Here is a 25,960-nt window from a genome sequence, read left to right as displayed (position 1 = left end):
ATTTAATATATCTTACTTAAGAAAAAAACAGATTTTCAATCTACCATTCAAACCTCCCTAACAGTCTTCTGAAATCAAGTGATCTTTTCTTGCCAGTTTTGGTTTAATAGTGAGCAAACTGAGATTTGGCAGATTCTCAGCAAATTATAATTTAACATTGTAATGCTACAACATTAAATAAATAACGAAAAGACCAAGACCAAAATGAATAATACAACACACTTATAAAGAAACCAATAAGCTTCCAAAGTCATATCCACTGACCACAGGGATGCACAAGCACGAAACAATACCAACACAGTTCTGTGCTTCTATATCTCCACATGAAATGTTTTTGTTGTTTTTTTCCCCCTCAAGTTCCAAATCAAAGTTTTTAAAAATCTTTTTTGACTGAATCACTTTTTCACAAAAATTCAACATATTGCTTCATATTTTCAAGGAAGAGTTTTTTTTGAATATATTCTTTTTTTTCTATTTTTTTTTTTTTGTTTTTTTTTGTATGGTTAACATGGTTGAGACACAATCTGCAGACTCTGGTGATTCTCTTACAGATTCCCTCAGAGATACTCGTCATCGGGAAAAGTTTAAATCTGTCTGCACTTCTTGGGATGCTGAGCATTTGTGCGTCAGCTACCAACGTTTCCTCTGATGCGTATGCTTCACAAGGACTTGAGTCCTTAATGTCATCTAGTCATCCCAAATATATGTGCAAGGAAGGTCAATTCCAGTGACCTGTCTACACGCATATTTCAATTGGTGTTGTGACTAGGATTCGACCATTGTTGCCGTTGTTATCACGGGAGATGCGCTCAAAGCCACCAGTGGAGGAAGCAGGGCTGTTTGTGATTGTAGAGGAGTAGTGCGCCGTCACTGGCTCCATGACGATGCCTCTTTTAGCTACCCCGCATGCAGGTGACAAGCTCTGCTGCTTCAAACGGTCCACCAACTCATCTTCTTCAGAGGAAGAAGAGCTGAGCTCAGCCTGACGACCATTCATCACCGTGCCATTGTTACCGTTACTGCCCGAGACATGGGTGGTGTTGCCGTTCTCTGTGTCGAGCATCCAGCAGTGGTTGAAGTAGCTGAAGACCTCTTTGACAGAGCATCGGCGGTCCTGCTCGATGGCCAGCAGGCATTGGAACATGCGGAGCGCCTCGTCAGTGAAACGGCGCCACTGTGAGGGCACCGTGCTGGCTCGCCTCCGCCGATGCTGCCAGCGCACAAACTCCTCATAGAAGGCGTCAGTCGGGAGTGCTTTTTCCCAAGGGAAATTCCCGGTGAGCATGCAGAACAGAAGTACACCGAAAGCCCACACATCAGTGCTGTAGTCTACACACAGGCCCTCTTGCCGGCTGGGGTCGCACAGTTCTGGAGCCGTGTACGGGATGGTTCCGCTCACCCGCTTCACTGGAGAGCCAGCGCACCGCGTCATGCCAAAGTCAGACAGTTTCACCTTCCGGCACTCCTTGTCAAAGATGAGGACGTTCTCTGGCTTTATGTCACGATGCACCAGCTTCTTGCAGTGCAGGTAATCCAGTGCGATCGCCACCTGGTGCACACACCGCTTGGCAACGTTCTCCGGCAGTCCAACCTACGCCCAGGAGAGAGGAAAGAATACAAGATTAGACGCTACGACGAAATACCATGTGGCTAAATAATGGGTGCTACCATAAATCTCACAGACAGTCAAATCTGAAGCATAATGAGTCTCTGCAACAGTAAACCTGATCACCATAAAATGAAGGCTTTCTGTAATGCAGCAACAAGTTTGCAGGGAACATAAAGTCCTCAGTTATTTCCGTGTGATGAACACTGTGCACATCCTCAACTGAATACGCTGCTCCTCTCAGGCAATCACTGAACGGAACAGATTTAGTAAGAGGTGAGCCTGTGGTGGGAAAGCAAGACCTCAAGCTCGTGGGACAGTACTGGCAAATTTTAGAAACCAGATAAGGTTAAACACTGTAGCAAATACCTAGCAACAGCCAGGCTCACTGGAAATTAGTGCCTCTGCCTACATTTCTGCAAAACTAAAAAAAAAAAAACCTTACATGTATGAAACGTACATGTATTTCCAGTTGAAATGACCACTAGAGGCAGAAAACTCTGACAACTTTTATTATACCTAACTTTCACACAATTCCTTGCACAATATTATGTTATGACTTCAAAATATTCTAATATGCTGTGAGATTTGAAAAGTAATACTTTGACAACTTTTATTATACCTAACTTTCTCATATATATGGGTTTCCTAATTTAGTAGGTTTGCTCAGTGGTTTACGTGATATGATATTGCACTTGTGAGGTGACGCACTCCAAGTGAAACTACGATTTGACAAAACAGCTCAAACCCGTAAAACAACAGGGCTGCATTGGCGAATGAGTTTTTAAATGACTTTCCCTTTTGTTGACAGTATCAGGTAGGTTTAGGGTTGGGTTTGGTGTAGGAGGTATGATATTTTCCAAAACAATTCTGAACTGCCACAATACGCGTCTAAAGCAACATAATAAAAATATGTCCACAATTGAATGTGCATTTTAGTGCCACTCACTGGACATTTCGCTCTGAAACTACTGCGTAAAGTGTAATAAGTTACGTAATATTGTGTTGCAGAAACTTCGACCACCCAGAACAACCAACAGAATCATAAGAGAGAGTTTTATATCACGTTACACAACTAAAGTTTTCTTCAAAAGTGTTACAACCTAGTTTTCAATTTAGATGACAATCATTTGAATATTTTCTTTTAGGACTCAAACAACTGCATACGCATATGTGCAAAGTAGCACATTATGAATATATATCTGTTAAGTAGAGATTTGAGTTCTTGTTGTCTTACCTGGGGAGGAATGATGTCGAAGAGATCGCCTGCCAGTGCGTACTCTTGAGCGAAGATGTAGTATTCGTCAGTTTCGAAGGCAATGCCATACATGTTGATGATGAAAGGACAGGGTGACAGGTAGAGAGAGATGCTGTACTCGCGTAGGAAGCTCTTCAGCTTAGTGGTTTTCTTCCGCAAGAATTTCAAGGCCATTTTCGTGCCTGGAGATAAAAAGAGATAGGTAGAGGTTGACATTTTTTGGCTTTTAATGCATTCCTGTCGTTGACACAGAGCTAATGGCCTACTTGCAAGATCTGAACATGCTCTTTTAAATGTCACGCCAAGACAATGTCAGGTCATGTATTAATGTGGGAAATCAATTTACAAGGGAACAGCTCTTTTCGACTAATAAATTCTAAAGCAAGTTTAAAAGAAAACCTGTAAACCTTTCTGTTGTTTCTGCCTTAGTGTTTTTTTGCTTATTGAAAGTATTTGGCCATGAAAGTATGCATATGCTTCTAGCTACACTATTTTGATTAATTGCATTGTTCAACCACAGTAAACTCATTGTATTATGTGGCGTCATTATTCCCACCAGCACTCCTTTCAGTAAAACCTTTTATTGCATTAGTGGTCAACGCTGGCCCTGGAGAGCCAGAGTCCTACAGAGTTTTGCTTCAACCTTGATAAAAACTCACCTGCTTGTAGCTTTCTGGTAACCCTTAAGGCTTCTACACACTACACGATTTTAGCAATCCTATAAGATCATCGCTGGTCACAACTGTGGGACATGGATCTTGCAAAAACTTGGGTATAACATGCATGTAGACAGTATGATGATGATATATATTGTATTGTTGACTACTATTGATTTTTTTATTGTTTCTATAGAAGAATAAAATGTCATTAGCATGCGCTAGTGGTAAACATAATGAATCACACTTTGACAGTTGTAGTTTTTATGTGTGCTGAAAAAATGTGGAAGCGGCGAAAGAGGAAGGAATAAGAGCTTGAGGTAAGCAGTTTTATGTTTTAGTGCATGTCATGTTGATTTCATGTAGCATTTTTATTGGTTGGTCAGTAAACGTGGGTGCTAGCTGCAAACACAGCGATGATCATGGTGAATTTCTGACACTGCCAGAAAATTATCGTAGGCTATCTTTGGTCGCAAGACTGTGACAACGGACATCTTTGGACCTCTCTCACTGTACGACAGGACTACCGATTAGGAGCCATGATCACAGAAATCGTCACAACTGTTTCACGATGACAATCTTTCTTCTGGGACAGCTGATAATTGTGCAGTGTGTCTCGGGCTTTAGACCAGAGGTCCTCAACTCTTGACTTTAAGATCCACTTTCCTGCAGAGTTTCGCTGCAAATGTCAGTTTGAGGGAGTGAACAAGCTAATCAGAAAAGTGGATCTCATAGGTCCAGAGTTGGGGACCCCTGCCTTAGACCTTGATTAGCTGGTTCAGGTGTGTTTGATAAGGGTTGGTGTGAAACTCTGCAGGACTGTGGCTCTCCAGGACCGATGTTGTCCACCCCTGCATGTATTAGTGCATCAAATTACTTCCATCAGTAGAATCAGGAGGGTGTCTCAACCACAGCCCGTCAATAAACAGAATCATGTTTAAAAGGTAATAGGTGCATCTAGGGAAGAACTTAGATATCCATGTGCAGTGATGTGTATTCCACTTTCTGATTTTGAATTTCCATCAATTTCTCCAGTGTTTTCTGAAAATCCGTTCACAGAGACTGTCGTGGCATATTTTGTTTACTGCCAGTCTATAACTGAGGCATCATCTTTCAGATTTACTCACCCCTAAATGACACAAACTGTGATTGCCATTCACATTGTCTTATCAACATCTTGAACAAAAAGACATTTTGAAAAGATTTTGCCTGAGAGTCACTACTGAGGTCCTTTGCATAACACACTGCAGAGGGTTAGCAGCTGCTGAACACTTGAAAGGAAGGTCAAATGGCAAGAGGAACCCCGCCCCCAACTTTGTTATTACATAACACAATAGATAGCAGAAGCTGTGTAGCTAAGACAAAGGCCTTCACAAAGGACCTTCATTATAAGCACAGCCGAGAGTTGCACCTGCTCAGACAGATGACAGGCAATCTGGGACTGCAGTAAGTGGAACCTTATGGAGAACCGTGAGCACAGAATGCAATCTCAACTTTAAGTACTGGGTAAAATTAATTAACTACATGTACCTATATATGGTTAGGGTTAGGGTTTGGCTTAGTGTCACTTGCATGTAATTATGGATAATGTATTGTAATTATAATAGTAAGTACATGTATCCCGGGTAACAAGGACACCTTAAAATAAAGTTTTATCCAATTCACAACACAACTAGCCTTGACTATGTTGAAGAAGAGAACTCTACTTCGGTTGGCACTTCTGACATTCTCATTTATAGAGAATAGAAGGTTGTATACGATCCTGAGCAGGGGATACTGTGTTTGATATTTTCTAGAGGAGACAAACTGTACATTTTAAATGCAAATATATGCTAAAAGTTCACTTTGGCAAGTTTTATGATTAAACTGGCATATAGATTGAAACATCTGCTGTGATTGTGACCTCAAGGTTTCAGCATTTAATTACAAATACTGTGTATTCCCACAAACATTATGAAACTGTCAAGATCAGAGGGACGCTTAAAGCAAAATACAAATGGAAAATGGCAAACACAAATTCAATTTACTCCTCTAGTGATATCCTAGCTGGTAAACACATTCTTCCTCTGAGGGGCATCCCATAATATACAGTACATGCAATAACTGTCAGGTATCGGAGCAGATATCCTGAAATGTAAATGTTATGACAGCACACGAGTTGTGCTGAGGCCAGCAGGATTGTGGATTCCTGGAACTGCCCCCACAGTGCACTGCAGCATCCATCCTCTTAGTATGGCCGGTACTTCAGTGAATAATAAATGAGGTGTAGATGGATGGGGATTTTGGATGCTGACAGATGGTGTGGTTTGCATCTCTTTGAAATCTGGAGGATGCACAAGCTAATCAGGGGCACTTTATAGGCTGGAGAGCATCACTACACGTCCTAAAAGAAATGTAAACATAATGTCTTAATCAGAACTTTTGGACATCTTGAAAGAGGCTAAACCTGTAACTGGGAGAAGGCTGTTTTTTAGGTATGCCTTCTTGATCGTCACCATCATTCATTATGTTGTCTTTCAGAATAGGCTGCTGGTTTTCCAACAAGGTTTCTTGATTAGCTAAACCACCGAGACTTATTTGGTCATTCATCAGCTATTTTTTCATGGGAGAAGTAAGTAAGGATATTGAGTTTTATTCCACCCCAGCAGGTCTTTGTGTTGTACTTTTGGTTCTTAAACTGTATGTAACCAGGGGTAAAAATATATATAGTTTTGTTGTTATTTCTTTAAGTATTATATCTTGCATTATAAGTTAAAATCTTGACATGTTGAGAGAAAACCATTGTATTTTTTTTTTTTTGAAAGTTAATGTAATTTTCTTACCTTGTCGGTGACGAATGATGGACCGGGTCAGAGGGGAGGGGGCGGAGCGAAGAGGAAAAAGGAGAAAGAGGGGGTGAGTTAGCAAGACGGGAGCGTAGATAGTTTAAGTGCATAATTGTACGTGTAAATTAGGGCCTTTCAGAACGAAAGCCAGAAACTAATTTATATCGTTCATGTGATGTAACACGGACTTTCAACTAGAGGTCTATCTGTATATCACCTCACTGTGAGTTCGAGTGGACAACTCGGCCTGTGTCTGCTGGATCGCTCTGTGTCGTTGGCTAAATCAGATGACGACAAAGGCAGAGTGTTTATGGAGGCTGCACATCCGCGGTTCAAGGAAGATTGGTGACATCGGACAGAAAACCGGATAGCGCTCTGAGCTACCAGGAGATGTTCAGAGTTCCTCCGGCCACGAGGGATTCAACGCGTCATCACATCGTGAGTCAACGTTATCGTGGGGGTTTTCCGAGTTCGATTGAACGCATCATTTCGCCGCCTTTGGTTACGTCTTGCTCTCATCATCGAACGGTAAACATGGAGAGATGTAAAGCCGATTGAGGTACCATTTTGGCTCCTTTTCATTTGTTTTTGGAATCAACTGGATTTTCATTTATGGGCCCCAACGAATACAAGCTTGCAACGGGGGTTAAGACTTTGTTTGTTTTGGGGATTTTTGAAAAGTGTCGAATTCAAAGAGGGTTTGAAGAGATTGTTTTTTTGTTTGTTTTTTTTCATCTTGTGAGCATTAATACCTTTTAGTATATTGGTTGTATTTTTTGTTTTGTTTTTGTGCGCTACATCTGATAGACAATACAGATCATTGATTTAAAAAATTGTCTTTGAGTGGTTGTTTAAACCTACTGATGCTTGAACCTCTTTTGAGTTACTGTGAAATATGTAGTGTATAGCACATTTAACTAAGGTTATTAACAAATTGTTATTTACATTTTTTTTGGTTGTTGTTTGGAGAGTAAATAACTATATATAAATATATAGCAGCATATATTTAACATATATATATATATATATTATATTTATATATTTTTATTCGTTCACCACAGGGTTTCAGTATTTGAACTTTAACCTATATGATACATAGGGAAACTTTAGGGGTAAACCAAGAAAAGAGAGGAACATAGTAAGTGAATCGAACTCGGGGCGCTGTTTTTGTAATAAAGGAGTAAAACAGCGCTACATAAATTGGAGGCACCGCTGGGATTCCCTTTGGTTTCCCAAAGTATCATTGTGTCCCAACATAAGAGAAACAAGTCACATTGCATTGAAGATGGCATCTAAAAGCATCTATCCTGAGCTTGTGACTGAGCTTAGAGGGTGGTGCCGGGGTGAGGCACTAGATGTATCTCATGCGTTGATGGTGATTGTTCCAGAGGAAATAGAGATTTCCCAGATTGAGGAAAATCTAGAAACAATAAAATGTTTGGGACGTGTGAGAGTACGGGGAAGAATGTACAATCCTAGGTTAAGTTGCTTAGCTGTATTGTGCGAGTGCAAAGAGAAAGTAGTTCGATCCCAAGTCCCCCCTGAGATTTTGCCCATAGGAGGCACGGGAACATGGCCCATTATTATGGTAGGAGGAAATTCAGAGGAGGCCACTACAAGTGAGAGAAGTGACTCTGTATCCCCAGATAGGGAAAATGGAGCCCGTGGTGAGACCTTATTAGGTTCATCCGCCAGCTCTCCTGAAGCTATCATCCGTGCTGTTGGAGACTTGTTATCAAAGATTGAAAAACCTGCCAGTGAAGGCAGTAGCTATCGTCGCCTCAGAATATTTTCTGGAACCATACCGACTCCATCTGGTGAGGAGTCTTTGGAGCATTGGCTTGAGCAGGCTTATTTGATGGTCGAGGAGAGTGATTGCTCCTCAAAAGAGAAACGGCGACGAATAATGGAAAGTTTAAGAGGTCCAGCTTTGGCTGTAGTAAAGGCGGTACGAACTGCAGACACAGAGGTTTCACCAGAAAAGTATTTAGAGGCAATTGAGAGTGTTTTTGGTACTGCTGAGTCGGGTGAGGAACTCTATTTCGCCTTTCGATCATTGCAACAAAAATCAGGTGAAAAATTATCTGACTTTCTAAGACGTTTAGAGCATTCTTTAACCAAAGTGGTGCAGCGTGGTGGTTTACCTGCAGATAGAGCGAATCGAACGAGAGTCGAGCAGCTCATCCGAGGGGCCGTTGCCTCAGATATGATGTTGGTGCACCTGAAAACTGAGAGAAAGGAGGGAAAATCCCCCTACCTTCTTGGAACTGCTAAGAGAAATTCGGACCGAGGAGGAATACGAGGCCTCTAGGGTTAAACTGAGTACTGCAGTGACTAAAATTCATGCTAGAACTGAGATTGAAAGTCAACAGAGTGATGTACAAACATTGAAAAAAGAAGTCAAAGAACTGAAAGCTTTGCTGTCAGCAATGGCTACCACTCATTGTACCCCGATGGTCGACACCGGTGAACCTACTCCACAGACTGTTATGTCAAGTGGGAGTTTAGATTCTGAGATGGCCAGCCTTAAGAAACAGGTACAAAGATTGCAGCAAAACGCCAAAACCAGAGTTTCGTGTACTACCATACCTGCTTTACCTGTTGAAGAGCCAAGGTCAATGCCCACAATGGTAAAATACCTCAAACCTTCCACAAAGGTAGATGAGTTTTACTGTTATCGATGTGGGGAGAATGGTCATTTCTCTGCTAAATGTAAAAATCCTGAGAATCAGAATAAAGTGATACAGAAGCTCATTCAGTCCCTACGGAAAGCAAAAAATAGGGACGTGTCCTCATCTGAGGTCGGTGTGGGTACCACGGATTGTTCAGCAAAGAGAAGTGCTGTATACGTGCCGAGGGATAGGCAGCTTCCCCAAGGACTTATAGGCCCAACCTCTGTAGTACCCTTGAGGGTAAATGGACAGCCATGTGAAGCCTTACTGGATAGCGGCTCACAGGTTACCATCATTTTCGAAGACTGGTATAGGCAGTATCTGTCTGACCTCACAGTTCATCCAGTTACTGGGTTAGCCATTTGGGGTTTAAGCGAGTCAACTTACCCATATTTAGGCTATGTGGTGGTTGATTTGGAGTTTCCTGAAAAGGTCACTGGATCTCAAGAGACCATTTCGGTCTTGGCATTAATATGCCCGGGACCCTCTAGCCCTGACCAGACCCCGGTCATTTTGGGTACTAATGCCAATCTATTCAAAAGGTTGGCTCAGCTTTGCAGAGACCGGGCAGGTGTGGATCTTGCCCAGGTCTTGGGCATTGCTGTGGATGCAGAGGAGGCAGTTCCCAAACTTCCATCTTTAAAGGCCACCCAGCTTATTTCAGACAGCAGTGAAGATCATGTAGGTAGCGTGATATGGGAAGGCCCAGGTCCATTGACTTTGGCTGCTGAAGGAGACTGTTGTGCTATTTGTAAAGTGGAGTTAACCGAGCAGGTGGAAAATCAGGTTCTGATGGTGGAAGCTTCAACCTCAGTGACCTTGCCATTAGGGGTGTTAATTCAGCCAATGGTTGTTCCTAGCAGCAAGGTTGATGTAAATCATTTCCCTGTTCTGATACACAATGAGTCCAAACGAACCACAGTTGTTCCGGTGGGTACAGTTGTCGGATATTTGTATCTGATCGACCCAGTCAATCCAGTTGGTGAGGCTGATGTTGCTTCTGAGGAATTTGATCCGAATCTCATTAATTTCGGTGATTCTCCCATGCCTGAGAGCTGGAAAGAAAGGCTGAGGCAAAAGCTGTCCCAACGAGCTGGGGTATTCTCCCTCCATGAGTGGGATGTCGGCCTAGCAAAAGGGGTCGAGCATCCTATTCGACTGTCAGATTCTAGACCTTTCCGTGAACGGTCGAGAAGATTAGCTCCGGCGGATATCGAGGATGTTAGGAGACACATACAGGAACTCCTAACAGCCGGGATTATAAAAGAATCCCGAAGCCCATATGCTTCTCCCATTGTTATTGCTCGAAAAAAAAAATGGGAGCATCAGAATGTGCATAGATTACCGCACGCTGAACAGACGGACAATTCCTGATCAATACACTACTCCACGTATTGAGGATGCATTGGACTGTTTATCTGGGAGTCAGTGGTTTTCAGTTTTAGATCTCCGCAGTGGTTATTACCAAATAGCAATGGCCCCAGAAGACAAAGAAAAGACCGCTTTTATATGCCCTTTGGGGTTTTATCAGTTTGAGAGGATGCCTCAGGGCGTTACGGGGGCCCCTGCAACGTTTCAAAGATTGATGGAGAAAGTCGTGGGAGACATGAATCTACTTCAGGTTCTGGTGTACCTCGATGATCTCATAGTCTTTGGAAGAACGTTGCAGGAGCATGAGAACAGGCTTCTCAAGGTTATAGACCGATTGAAGGAAGCTGGCCTGAAGATTTCACCAGACAAATGTCAGTTTGGTCAAGCCAAAGTGAAATATGTAGGGCACATAGTGTCCACAGAAGGCATTGCAGCTGATCCTGAAAAGATTAAGGCCGTCATCACCTGGCCTCAGCCTGTGGACCTTAAGTCGCTTAGATCGTTCTTGGGATTCTGCGGATATTACCGTAGATTTATTGCAGATTACGCTAAAATTGTAAAGCCACTTACTGACCTCACCAAGGGCTATGCCCCGAAGCAAGGGAAATTAGACCCAAAGAGTTGGGTAATTATCTGAAGGATTCAGAATTATTTGGTGAACGCTGGACTTCGTCCTGCACTGACGCATTCCACCAAATCATCAACAGACTGACCACTGAACCCGTTCTGGCCTTTGCAGATCCCAATAAGCAGTATATCTTGCATGTTGATGCGTGTTTGCAAGGGTTAGGCGCGGTTTTGTATCAGGAGCATTCTACTGGTTTACGGCCTGTGGCCTTTGCCAGTAGAAAGCTAAATAACGCTGAACAAAAGTATCCCATTCATCAACTGGAGTTTTTGGCCTTGAAGTGGGCAGTCGTGGATAAATTCCATGACTACCTCTATGGGGCTAAATTCACGGTCCGCACAGACAATAATCCGCTCACATATGTTCTGACCACAGCGAAGCTGAATGCCACTGGGCATCGTTGGTTGGCGTCTTTGGCCACGTACGATTTTGATGTTCAGTATCGACCTGGAAAGACAAATGTTGATGCTGATTTATTGTCCCGCCGTGGGTTTGGAGATGGAGAGAACTGGCAGTGCATATCAGAGACCGGAGTCAGATCCATATGCCAGAGGGTCTGTGCGGATACCTTCCCTGATAGTTCAACTAGGTATGTAGAGCAGTTATGTCCTTCATCTGAATGTATTCCTGATGCATTTGCATTTCCCACTCACCTTAGCTGTCCTTATCTGGAGCAGAAGTCACATGCTGAAATGGTCAAATCTCAGAAGGATGATACTACCCTAGGTGCTGTGATGTCTGCTTTGGAAAAGGGGAAGTGGCCTGTTGGGGTAGACAGCAATTCTGAGTTAGGATTAATGAAGCGTGAGATGGCACGGTTGATACTGAAGGATGGGCTGCTTCATAGATGTAGCAAGAATCTGGCTGGGGCAGAAACTTACCAGATGGTGTTGCCGGCAGAATTCCGAGAGGCAGTAATAAGGTCTCTTCATGATGATATGGGGCACTTAGGGGTGGAAAGAACCACAGAGTTAGTGAGGAATCGGTTCTTCTGGCCTAAAATGGCTCAAGAGGTCGAGAAATATATCAAGAATTGTGGACAGTGTGTTACTTTCAAAACCCCCTGTAAAAAGTCTGCTCCTTTACATCAGATAACCAGCCTCGGTCCTTTTAGATCTCGTCTGCATTGATTTTTTATCAATGGAGCCTGACTCTAAAGGAATCAGTAATGTTCTTGTCGTTACTGATCACTTTACACGGTACGCGCAGGCTTTTCCGTCCAGGAATCAAACCGCCCTTACTGTTGCCAAAATTCTGGTGGACAAATATTTTGTGCACTATGGGTTGCCGGCCAGGATTCATTCAGATCAGGGGCGGGATTTTGAGAGTAGACTAATTAAGGAGCTTTTGAATATTCTGGGGGTGAGAAAATCCCGAACAACACCATATCATCCACAAGGGGACCCACAACCCGAGAGATTCAATCGCACACTACTCTCTATGTTGGGCACAATGGGGAATGAGAAAAAAAGACAATGGAGCCAATATGTATCACACTTAGTACATGCTTACAATAGCACTAAGTGTGATGCTACTGGGTTCTCTCCCTATTATTTAATGTTTGGGAGGGAGGCTAGGCTCCCCGTTGATTTGTGTTTTCCTTGTTCCTCGGATGGAAAGGGGGTCAAGGAACATTGCAAATATGTGGCAAAGTTAAAGCATGACCTGGAAGAAGCCTATCGGCTTGCTTCTAACGCAGCTGATAAAGTGCACCAACGGAATAAGCGAGCTTATGATAGCAAAGTTAAATTACAGCTTTTGGACATCGGTGATAGAGTGTTGCTCCGAAATCTCGGGTTAAAGGGAAAGCACAAGCTTCAGGGCCGTTGGGGTTCAGTACCACACATGGTGATAGGGAAGATGCCTCACTTGCCGGTATATAAAGTGAGACCTGAACTGGGTTGGAGTGGCAGAGTGAGGACTCTTCATCGCGACCACCTCTTGCCTATTGGACAATGGGTGAGGATGTTGGATAGTACTGTGAGTGCTGAGACAACAAAAAGTGGAAACACAAGATTAAGGTCAGGAAAGGGACACTCAATAGTGCACAGGCAGAAGGAACCTGTAGACTTAGCAGAGTCATCCTCTGAGTCAGAAGGCGAAAGACCTAATTGTATGTACAGACATTACATGGACAAGCTATTGGAGAATAGTGTGTCACATGAAAATCCTCCTACCTCAAGTCCAGATGAAAGGGACTTTCAAAGTGTTGAGGAAGAGGATGTAAGTGCAGGAGAAAGCATGATTCTTTCTGATGGTCCTGTAGAAGAACAAGGGGATAATGACTCTGAAGACGGGTCAAAAAATGGCAATGAGATTGGGTTGGAGAGTATTCCTGGTAAAAGACAGGAGCTACTACAGCCACAAAACTGTAAGTCCCCTTCAAAGATCTGGTAGTAAAAGGAAGGTAAAACCTGTGATCAGGCTAACTTATGATGAACCAGGCAAAGCTAAAGATCACCCAATTACTATAGTGCATAGGGGAATTGTAATTAAAGTTGGGTAGATTGATGTTTCAAAGGAAAGGGTGAATTACATCCTCCCAGGGGTTTTTCATGTGTACAATGTTAGGTGTGTTAAATGTCTGATGAGGACATCAAGACAATTAAAAAGGGGGAGGGTGTAGCCAGGGGTAAAAATATATATAGTTTTGTTGTTATTTCTTTAAGTATTATATCTTGCATTATAAGTTAAAATCTTGACATGTTGAGAGAAAACCATTGTATTTTTTTTTTTTTTGAAAGTTAATGTAATTTTCTTACCTTGTCGGTGACGAATGATGGACCGGGTCAGAGGGGAGGGGGCGGAGCGAGGAGGAGGAAAAAAAAGGAGAGAGGGGGTGAGTTAGCAAGACGGGAGCGTAGATAGTTTAAGTGCATAATTGTACGTGTAAATTAGGGCCTTTCAGAACGAAAGCCAGAAAACTAATTTATATCGTTCATGTGATGTAACACGGACTTTCAACTAGAGGTCTATCTGTATATCACCTCACTGTGAGTTCGAGTGGACAACTCGGCCTGTGTCTGCGGGATCGCTCTGTGTCGTTGGCTAAATCAGATGACGACAAAGGCAGAGTGTTTATGGAGGCTGCACATCCGCGGTTCAAGGAAGATTGGTGACATCGGACAGAAAACCGGATAGCGCTCTGAGCTACCAGGAGATTTTCAGAGTTCCTCCGGCCACGAGGGATTCAACGCGTCATCACATCGTGAGTCAACGTTATCGTGGGGGGTTTTCCGAGTTCGATTGAACGCATCATTTCGCCGCCTTTGGTTACGTCTTGCTCTCATCATCGAACGGTAAACATGGAGAGATGTAAAGCCGATTGAGGTACCATTTTGGCTCCTTTTCATTTGTTTTTGGAATCAACTGGATTTTCATTTATGGGCCCCAACGAATACAAGCTTGCAACGGGGGTTAAGACTTTGTTTGTTTTTGGGGATTTTTGAAAAGTGTCGAATTCAAAGAGGGTTTGAAGAGATTGTTTTTTTGTTTGTTTTTTTTCATCTTGTGAGCATTAATACCTTTTAGTATATTGGTTGTATTTTTTTGTTTGTTTTTGTGCGCTACATCTGATAGACAATACAGATCATTGATTTAAAAAATTGTCTTTGAGTGGTTGTTTAAACCTACTGATGCTTGAACCTCTTTTGAGTTACTGTGAAATATGTAGTGTATAGCACATTTAACTAAGGTTATTAACAAATTGTTATTTACATTTTTTTTGGTTGTTGTTTGGAGAGTAAATAACTATATATAAATATATAGCAGCATATATTTAAAATATATATATATATTATATTTATATATTTTTATTCGTTCACCACAGGGTTTCAGTATTTGAACTTTAACCTATATGATACATAGGGAAACTTTAGGGGTAAACCAAGAAAAGAGAGGAACATAGTAAGTGAATCGAACTCGGGGCGCTGTTTTTGTAATAAAGGAGTAAAACAGCGCTACATGTAGATTTATTTTTGAGTGTGTGTTAGGGCTGCACAATTATGACAGAAATCCCTTGAAACTGTAATTGCAATTATTAATTGTGATTATCACAATTTGCATTGAATGATGTTTATACCATTGTTTGATGCAACTGCATGCCGTATTTTTATATGAAAATAAACAAGCTGAAAACACTCTAACTTAAAAAAAACTTCTATAGTGCTTTTCTATAGTATTAAGCCTCAAATGTCAAATATACATCAGATCGGTTTACTCTTTAAATTATAAAAAAGTAAAAATATGAATGGTATTACAATGTTATACTAAAACTAAAACAATGGAAAAACCCTTAAGATAACATGTAGAAAGAAAAAACATATCTTAAGCGTGCAGAATAACATAAGTGGACTTTGAACGATTAATTGTCGATTTGAACGATTACGTAATTGTGGCATCCATAATTGTAATCGCGATTGGAAATTCGTTTAATTGTGCATTCCTAGTGTGTGTTAGCAAACCATTAATACTAGCGACATCTGTTTACAACTGAAGCTACTTCAATTTAGAAGTTTCACTGTGTTATTGAAGAATTTGTCCTTTTGGAGTTGCCATCAAAATGCTACATAGAGAATGGCACTTGCGTTTGTTTGCTGAACCATACTGGAGTTCATACGAACTGCATGCCAGACCACCTATTCAGCAGACTCAGGTTCATAAAACCATTTTTGCACTATAAACGAACTAAAATTTGATGTCAGATGGACTCGTGTCCATTTCAAAAGCTCTAGCGCGAAAGCGCACATAATAGCTGTGAGCTGCAGTAATCTACAGGATCTTGAAAACATGACAGATGACTGATAAATAATGCATGATTTCAAAGGATGGAGAGAAATGTGTGCTTGTGTGTGTTTGTAAGTGTAGGTGGATTTCGTTTTTGTGTACAAACATTCTTTGTCAGCTTGAATGGGAAAATTCCCCACAGGATAGTAAACTACAAATGAGACCTATTTCATATCCCAATTGTTTGTCCTACACATCAATTAATATTTAGGCGAAAGATATGAAATACTTAATCATAGTCAAGATATAAATATATATAATGTTTAAATAACATACAACTCTATCAAAGAGACCTAGTCAGGGTATGCACCACACTGAATTTTACATGGATGAAAACGAGGTTGTGAGGGACAGACTTAACAGTCTTTAAAACAGCATACATATACACTATATAAAGGTTGCATGTAATTTTTAAAATTTTAATGGAGTATTTGTCTATTGAAATTGGTTTAGAAAGATGTTTCATCAGCTGAACAACTGGCATGTTGTTGAACACCCAATCAGCCTTGTTTCCATTCCTGTTAAAATGTATTCTACCCAACTAAGGCCTGTAAGCCAAGCCATCCTGTCCATCTCCTTCAACCTACCTCTGATCTTGTGGATGACCAGGTCCACCTTGCCATAGGTCCCTTTGCCAAGCTCCCTAATGACCTCATAGTATTTATTAAAGTCCAGCTTCTCCAGGTTCTCAGCAGTGATGAGCTGCAGCTCTTCCAGGATGTCAGTGGAGGAACGGGACATGTGGGTTGAGGAGCTCATTATTCCAGAGACGGAGGGACCAGTTTCCACGAGAAGTGTTGATTTAGAAATCTAAAGGTAGGAAAGTGGAAAAGAAGGGAATTTGTTGAAGAAAATTGTTGAAGTACATGATAAAATACTCTAAAATAATCAATTTCACACCTTTGGCTTTGGAACATGATTGCATTGGACACACACTTTATCACTGGCATCAAAGTTACAGAGACTGCGGGTCTTCCTAAACAAGTCCTTGTATAACCTCATGCATCCTACAGTTCACTGATCTTCTTTCTGTTGTGTGGAGGCTCTTTCATGTGCACGACATCACAGGCTGTATCCGAAATGAGAACGTATGAGAGGAACTGAGCAGAACAATAGATCAGAGCACACACACCCTGACCGATCCCCTTTGTAACTCTAAAATCGCAGAGTTCCATAGGGCTATTTACTTCCGCACCACAAAACCTCTCCAAAAGTTGTTAGAGGGCAAACTAGCCTGCATGTTGCATAACACCATTTCATAGTTTTTGGCTAACATGCACTATATAGATTCAACAAATGAGCTGAATACAAGAGCACTGTAAGAACAAAACATCATTCATAAAGTAAGTACAGGGTATGTATCACAATGCACAACAAATAGTACAAAGGCAGTCTAAAGTACTGTTCATTAGTGTCTAATTCCATTTGTGCTGCAAGTATGAATGATATCTAAAATATGAAGCATGCTGAAGCTGTTGTATAATTTTTTTTAAGCAACATAATATTTTCTTAAAAGGTTTCCAATGGCCAATATAATTCCAATATAGCAATAACATTTGATTGTCCTGATTTAAGATGTCTTTGTTACAATGTTATTATACAATTAAGTACCGAGTAACAGTAAATACCAACATGTACTTAACTATAGTCTTGGGGTTAGTTGCATGTTATTGTGCATAATTTAAATAATTATGCATATAGTATATACATATATTACTTATGCATAAGTAAATGCATATAATACTATGAAAGATGTAAACAACATTTTTTACATTACATAAACATGTATTTTATACAGTGCAATATACAATATTAGAAAATGTGCATTATTCATTGACAAAGCAGTAGAACTGACACCAGTCTGAAAGACCACTTCTATTAATAGACCAAGTAGACCCATTTATAGGTCCAATATAAAAATATTTCAAGAATCTGCCTATAACCAACACACTAAAATTGTGCACTTTTGGAAAAGCAAACTTGCAAAGTTTTGTAGTTGTAGTAGTTACTAGTGTTATTTCTCTAAACATCTGTTGTTTTAGCATATGTGGGAATACAGTATAAAAGGCATGATGAATGTTGTGACAAAATTAGAATGTCGTGAGATATTAGATTTCATAACGGCCTGCTCGAAGAATGCTCGATGGAATTTCTGCTAATATAACAGTCTGTCTGATGAAATTTCTGAATGAATTTACAGTCCTGATGGCACTCAGGCCTGCCAGGGCTCATTAATAGAGAAGAATGTGCCGAATGAGACAGGATGATAGCACTTTCTGTTCAGTGACACCATCTGTGGAAATTTGAAAATGTCTCTGTATGTGTGTGTGTGTGTGTGTGTGTGTGAGAGAGAGAGAGAGAGAGAGAGAGAGAGAGAGAAAGAGAGAGAGAGAGAGAGAGAGAGATGGAGCTGCAGGAAAGCTTTTTTTTTTTGGCTACTCATCAAACACTTTGAACCCCCTGCACAAAACTAGCTCGTTCTGCTTCCAATCTCAAGGATGGACAATTGACAACAAAGATGAAAGGAGGACTGTGTCAGTTATAAGAAAGTCTTGATCTGACAGGAAACATTCAGCAAGAAACAAATGTATAGAGTGCTGAATTGATTTCAGTTTATACACAATTTACTTATGAAAGAAGGTGACAAGCACATTATGTAAACAAAGTGAATCCCTGAAATTAACTGGAGTCGTAGTATGAGTTTGGTACACCCTGCTAAAAAAAACCCAGCATATGCTGGTTAGGTATGTTTTTATGCTGGGATGCTGGTTTATGCATGGTTTAACCACCATGTTGTTAGGGTCATGTGACCCACTTTCGTCACTTTACTGCCATTCATAAACCCTCTCCCATGGCCTCATGGGATAGTAAAGTGTCCACTGAATGCGCACTTTAGAATCCATGCAGAAGTATTGGTCTTTCGGTTATTTTTCGCCTGCTGTTTTCTGAAAACTATGAATTTGAACATACTATTTTGTCGTACCATTTTTTTTTTTGCCAGCTATATAGTTTGGAAGTATTCACTGTGTGGTTGCCAGGCAGTTTCTGAAGAGTTTTAGTAGTTGCTAGGGTGTTGTAATAATAAGGGTATAATTAGCAGTGGCTGGATGTCATTTTCAAAGCAAGTCTTTCCAGTGGACATACAGACAACAGCCCACACGGTTTCTCATCTCTTGAGTAAATGTGGCATGTTGTACCAGAGCTTTCTTCATGCAGTTCTCCATTGCCAATGTGCTGAGCCCAGTGCTTTGTTGACCTGTTCCTTATCATCTTGTGCTCACTGTTTATTTCTCTGGCTCTCCTCCTCCAGCTTCTACAGAAAAAGCAATGCTGCCAGAGATGGAGTGGCTGCCAAATTCCTGTGCTTGGCCATTTAAAAGTAATAATCATCAGCAAACAGCTTAATCAATGCTGTATGGGCTCTCTTGGCCACCACACTTAACACTCGCACTGTAAATATACATTTAACTCCTTCAGAGGTGAGCACTAGCACTTAATATTTACGTATGCTGTATAGCTGTATAAGCTGTACAACTACAATCTGCAGCCATTAAGAAATGTTTCCAATGAAAGAATGAAAACTCCCGTACAACCTTAAGCAACACTATTTCTCATATTTAGGGTTAAGGATTCAAACAACCTCTAAACATAATTTTTGACATGACAGGTCAAGTTGTGCAGCGTGTTGTGTAGAGGTGTGCTGCTAGTTTGAATCGATCTGACTTGAGATTTTGACTGGTGGACAATATAATGGCTGAGAAAAAAAAATCTATATTGACAGAGGGATCAAAGCTGTATAGAGCCTTGTATATATAAAAATATATATTTTTATACTTAGGCACCTAGCAACACTCTGAATAACTGCATAGCAACACACAAACACACACACACACACACACACACACACAAAACACTCAGATGCCTTAGTAACCATACAGCAACCTTCTGGCAACCACTGATAACACCTTAGTATTGAATAACATCAACTCTTTCACAGAAAATCATCACTCACATTTAATTAAAAATGTTAAAACTTATTTCCTCTGTAATGTTGTAATTTATAAGCTATTATATATAATCTTTGTTGGAATAATGAAAGCCTTTATACAAGAAGTATATGTTTTTTAAGTATATTTCTACAAAAATAATATACTTTAAAATAGTATACTTAAGTGCAAACTGAATGTAATGTTTTTGTACACTTAAATGTGTGGTACTTGCAATTAAATGAAATTGTATTATAAATGCATATTACATGCAATTAGTTAAGAGTGGATTTTAATATACTTAAGTAGATCTTTGTGTAGTTTAATAATTACTTCTATTGTCTATGAAAGTGTACTGCTGGATGTAGTGACATTTAAACATTTATGGTAAAATAAACTATACATGGTGATTTCTATTCAAACTTGTATGTCATGTATTTAAATACATTTGTGATTACACAATTGTAATGATGAAGTCTACTTTAAATACAACATTAAGTAACACACCACAGTCAAAGTCAAGTACTTTAAATGTGCTTTGTTAATAAAATTTTTAACATGACATTACTACAAAGTGCACTTTTTAAAAGTGTACTTAAGTGTGTTTTAAGAAATACAGTCATTAAAGTGTACTTTAAGTGGCCTTTTATTTTATTATATTACCTGAAAGTCCAGTATTTTTAAAATATATATACTTTTAAAAATTGAAGTACACTAAAAGTACACATTCAATACAAGGAAGCACACCTCTTATTTACAAGGGTAGTTCGTATTTGTGCAGTGAAAAAGCCATTACCCTTTCACTCCAACATACACGAGAAACCTGCACAGATATTGACAGCAAATGCTCAGTGGACTGGGTTTGTATGCCAGCATGGAAGACCGTGCATTTAATTTACTCTGTTCCCATGGAAATCGAGTAGCAGACAGATAAACCACCGGTGGAAACTGAAATGGTGTTCGGACTTTGTGTGCTTTCAGAAAACCTTTTGCCATCAGTCTCTGTAATGAAGACGATTTATCTTGCACTGAAAACAGAACGAGACAGGATTCAAAACAAGATTGAAATTGCCATTGGAGTTATGGAGTAATCAGTGTATGGAGGGTAGATATATAAGCCTGTCCAATGGTTTAGCAGCACAAATCCCTCTACCATTAATAACAACGCCTGTCACGTGTAGCGGGAGCGCTGAGTTAATGAACATCTGGAACGTCCAGAGAATCTTGGACAACTAGTAATTTTTCCAATCCATAAAGGGATAGTTCTCCCAAAAAAGAAATTTCTGTCATCATTCACTCACCCTCATGTCATTCCAAACCTGTGCACATTTCTTTCTTTTGTGGAACACAATAAAAGATATTTTAAAGAACACTGGAGTCCAGACCCCATTGACCCTGGGATGATGACAGAACTTTCATTTTTGGATGAACAATCATTTTAAATCTGCTGCTTTGAAGTCACATGCTACTGCATCTTCCCGGGTCCTATTGTGCACCTTCGATTTCTTATAAACCATTTTTTGTCTTTTAGTCCAACACTTTGCAATAGCATGCTCTACTGTGTTCTGTGATGGTGCTGAGCTTTCTGAGACTTTCAAGAAAGCCCCATAAGCCCTGTTAGTGCTGGTCTGTTTGCTGGTTGTGTTGGTTCTGTGTCCTGCACACAAACACACACACACACACACACACACACATGCACTGCTCACAGTGCTATGGAGCACATCAAAGGCAGTGGGCTTGGCAAGTCTCTGCATTTTGTGTTCACGCTTGGAGACAAATCAGCATAGACACCAATGGCTCGAGGCTTGGTCCTATAGTCCTCTCTGCTGCTTTCAAAGCAAGCACAACGCTCCCCGCTGGTCAGGCGACACAGGCAGGTCACAAGCTTAAAGTCAACATGGAATCAAAATTGACCATATTTACTTTTTATGCATGTTCCTGGTGTAATTTAAGATATCTTTTAGCTTTTTTTTTTGCTTGAAATCACAAATGCCGCCTTCTCTGTTCACACAAAACACGTCGCAAATCGCGCACTTGTGCACTATTCTATAACGTTTTATAGTATAAATAGTGCAAGTAGTATGCACACACTGAAAATTCCAAAAATAAAAAAATTGCACTTTGAATACCCGGCTGATGCACTTAAATAACTAAAAAAAAATTATGTGTGGAATGTTGGATACTTCATGTACTTAACTTTCACAGCTTTAATTACATTGCGAATGTGGAAGGGCTAACAGACTCTGATTATTAATGACAAAATAACCTTAGAAAATTCATACTTTACATACCTGAGTACATAAGTACATAGTGTATAAGTGCATAGTGTATAGTGTGTCATTTGGGATGCAGTTTGTGTCACGTTAAAATGTGAGACGCCTGTTTTGGAAATGACATCGATGAGTGGTATTGTGTATAAAAGTTGAAATTCTTTAACTTGACACAGCTTCTTAAAAATTTGATGATCATCTGTGAGATGCTGCAAAAGACGCAAGATGCGAATGCAACGCTCATACAGATCCATCTAGAAAACTATGGAAATGTAGCACATTAGAATGGAAACATGCATTCTGTGTGAACAGCCCCTTACTTTTTCAACCCCCGACCAGCCGCTCCAGCCACCTGCCTCCATTCTGATATGTAACACCTACTTTTAACAATCCATTCAGTTCCTGGTATATACTAATTCAAAGACTTTTTATTTCTTATTAAATAAAAACTTATCATCATTTGTCATTTGAATGTGCTATATTATTTCATTTGCAAATATGTCAGATACTGGAAGCAAACTGGTTTGCAAATGGTACTGTCTGCACATATAATGCTATCAAAGGTCTTTTCTAGCTTTCATTATAGGTCTGATACATACACTTATTTCAAACATCGCAGCATGCCTGATCAAGGTTGCTTGACCAAAATGTCATTTTCAGTGTTTTATGAAATTTAAACTACAGGATGAAATAATGTGGCCCTCAATTAAAACCTCATTAAATATAACTAGACTAGAGATATAATAAATATATATATGACTAGACTCCTGATCTATTCCAAAATAAATTTTGAATATCAAATGTTGGAATTCAAATAACGTCCATTTAGACAAAAGACAGAGCTGTGTGTGTCTGAATACTCACACCTAGTGAGAGACTCATGTCAATAAATGTGAGTATTTTGGGCATTCTTAACTTATCGGCATCAGCCGAAAACCTCTTTTTAAAAAATACTTATAATACAAAGTTATGAGTATATATTGTGCACTGTGTCAATGTCAAATCTCAAAAGCTAAATGTAAACTTGTATGTCACATATGTCACATATATATTGGCATTACATCCGTCCTGGTATAACCCTACACATCAGAGTGTTACTCATGAAGACTGCATATAAACATGCTGTCATCTCTCCTGCTAAATCCTGTCCAGACAATACCTGTTATGAAAGCTGTGTGAAGACATTCAGTTCAATGAGTGCACTGAATGCACACTTCAGCCCTTTGGGTTTGTGTGAGCGTGCATGTGGGTGTCCAGGTGCATGGCTATCCATGTGTGCAAAATAAATAGAATACATAAATACACAAACAAACATCTCTCTTTGATATGCAACTGACATCCATACAGGACAACTTGCTTGAATGACATGCCTTCATTCTGGGTCATACCCGCCTAACAGCAGCTCAAGATGTGTTTTGGCAGTCTATTGTTCTTCAGTGGATTGCTTCTTATGCAGATTACATAGTGATGGGCTCAGCTGCATTGAGACCTCTATGTCAATAACAAGAAAAAGACTGAAAAAAAATGGATGCTGTTTCTGTTTACATGTGCTGTGCCACATAAACAAAGCAATATGTTATTATAACACATATAATATATAAACCTTAGAAGTAAAGAAAGGTTTTATGGAAGTAAGGCATTTGCATTATCTAAACAGTAGCCTATGCAAATGTTAATTTTAAAATAGCAGCTCTCGGTTTTTACTGGATATGCAATGGCAAATAAAAATGACATTGCGTATCAATATACAGCTTTATTATAGGCTATATTATATTAGTGTTAAATACAATGTTTCCTACCTTTTAGGGAACAAATGATGCAAAACCCCCCGCTGTCATTCCGTTGTGGTCAGTGTTAATAACTAGAACATCAGGAGCAATGCTTTTCTGCTGCACTCTCTGTTATTTTCTGAAAGCCTTGATGTACTAGTACTGATTCTTGTGCACCTCGCGCGGATGCGTCTGACAGAGAGACCGCTGTTGCCCTATTGTCTCTCCGCTGGTTGTGGATGTCTGTAATGACAGCGCTATCCCCGCCCACCGCATTATCAACCAATCATAGAACAGACTGAGGGCACTCTGAACACGCCCACCGCAAAACTCAACAAATCACAGAACGGAATGAGACAGCGATGTACCAGTCCGCTGCGCTAACCGACCAATCAGAGAAGAAAGCGATGCACCGCAGAGGTTGGTGCGTTCTGTCTCCGTACAGATTTCTTCTTGCATGAGGAGGTGCTTCGAGACGGAGGACATGAGGAACAGACAGAGATAAAAGTTCCACAGTCAAGAAAAACCTGGACATATACACTTGTTCCAGGCATAGATAAGTAAGTAATGGAAAAGTCAGGAAAATACATTTTCCATCAATTAAATATTTCTTTAGTAGGCCTTCTTAAGCTGGAAACTTTATGGTATCTTTTTAAAAAACCTCTCAAAAGGTGAGAAATTCGTGACTGAAGTCATGGTCATTGATTCATTCATTGGTCAACGTGTGGAAACACTTGCCGTTAACTTATGTTGTTGATAAATATAGGGTAGGCAGATGGTTGGCACTGCCAGGGAAATTTGCTGGTTATAATTGGATTATCGAGATTAACTTCCAAACTTTTTCTGTCAAAAAAGAATCTCCTCCTGGTAAACATGTTACAGCAATTTAGAGAAATGGTCTGTAATGTGACTGTGTGTATATAATAACAGAATTCATACTATATATAAACAGTATGTATGCCTGTATATCTGTATGTGTCATTGTGGAGGACTGTTCTGCTTATGTGAGGGATGTAAAGCAGCTTAACTCACGCCAAATTACTCTGATTAATCACTATAATGCGCCATTCACTCAATCAACTCATTCATACTCTGCTGTGGCTTGATATTAAACCGAGTAAAGTGCTCTAAGGCTAGGAAGAATTCTCAGTGAAATCAGTGGAAAACGTGAGGACACCAGAGGCGGCGAAAACGCTTCAGCATCAAAAATTGAATGCAGGTAACTAAGTTATTGTTGCTTTGTGCCGGGTGGCCATGAAGGAGATTGCTTTAACGGTTTTATCTGAGAACATTTAATTATGTCCTGCACAGAAAGTAAAATTCTGACTCTGATCATCAGTATGTGTGTGTGCTGAATAACTCAGATGACGGGATGAGGACTGTCAGCAAAGGCGGCTTATGTTGAGCCAAATAATATAGTCCAAGCATGTTGTGCTTGACTAAATAGATTATGCAGGACTCAGAGTTCTCTTTAAAATCACAGTCCTCATTTATTTAAACAGTATCACACAAAAGTCCACAAAAGGTTAATTGCTTTATGTATATATTGGTAACTTTTTTTTTTGAAGGTGTTTTGTGCCTGTTAGATATTTTTGTTGTGTTATTTTGGAATGTGTTTGCATGTTTTAATCAATTTGTTTGATGTGTATTTTGTGTTTTATTTTTATTTGTTTTTAGTCAGTTTTGTGTTATTAGTGAAGTTTTGTGTGTTATAAATACACTCTACTTTACAGCACAAAATAAATTCCTTCAAAATCTTTTAATGAGCTCCCCAAGGCTCCACAACCTCACCTGTGTCACAGCTGTAGCCATGGTGAGCCAGAGTTACACACACACACACATACACACACACACACACACACACATACATACACACACGTCCACAAACGTGCTTTGGGAGCACACTTAAATGAGCATCAGAGCGCCTTTCATTCTACACTTGGAGATTCTGCTTTGAATGATGAAGACGTCTCCTGTGAAGTCACCTGTTATATGTGCATGTCACCGGCCTTAACAACATTGAACAATGAATTTCTCCATTGCTCTTACGCATGATGAAGCATTTTTTGTCAGTAAGTGTGCACTGTGTAACAGTCACATGGAGCACAAGGTGAGCGCTGTGCTGGATTGCATT

General features: G+C 40.1%; 2 protein-coding genes across 2 annotated transcripts in view; both read right to left on the bottom strand.

Annotated features, from left to right (window-relative positions):
- Window positions 1-25,960, bottom strand: part of LOC109094670 (NACHT, LRR and PYD domains-containing protein 3-like) — a 392,152-nt gene that overhangs the window by 303,082 nt on the left and 63,110 nt on the right. The gene's annotated exons all lie outside the window — the stretch shown is intronic.
- LOC109055743 (serine/threonine-protein kinase SBK1-like) lies at window positions 500-24,062 on the bottom strand. The gene is made up of 4 exons (XM_042721315.1): window positions 23,857-24,062; window positions 16,389-16,611; window positions 2,844-3,046; window positions 500-1,591 (listed from the first exon to the last, which is right to left on the bottom strand). Exons 2-4 carry the CDS (start codon window positions 16,558-16,560, stop codon window positions 737-739), a joined length of 1,230 nt encoding a protein of 409 aa, XP_042577249.1. The 5' UTR covers window positions 16,561-16,611; window positions 23,857-24,062; the 3' UTR covers window positions 500-736.

This window comes from Cyprinus carpio, chromosome B3 (assembly GCF_018340385.1).
Source record: "Cyprinus carpio isolate SPL01 chromosome B3, ASM1834038v1, whole genome shotgun sequence".
Classification (NCBI taxonomy): Eukaryota; Metazoa; Chordata; class Actinopteri; order Cypriniformes; family Cyprinidae; genus Cyprinus; species Cyprinus carpio.
This window is presented reverse-complemented; position numbering and strand designations above follow the sequence as displayed.

Excerpts from the sequence above, each read along its gene's own strand:
- LOC109055743 (XM_042721315.1), bottom strand. The coding sequence starts at position 16,560 with ATGAGCTCCTCAACCCACATGTCCCGTTCCTCCACTGACATCCTGGAA. Across the intron at positions 3,047-16,388 it reads GGTCATCCACAAGATCAGAG|GCACGAAAATGGCCTTGAAA; the intron begins GTAGGTTGAAGG and ends TTTTATCTCCAG. Across the intron at positions 1,592-2,843 it reads TCGACATCATTCCTCCCCAG|GTTGGACTGCCGGAGAACGT; the intron begins GTAAGACAACAA and ends TCCTGGGCGTAG.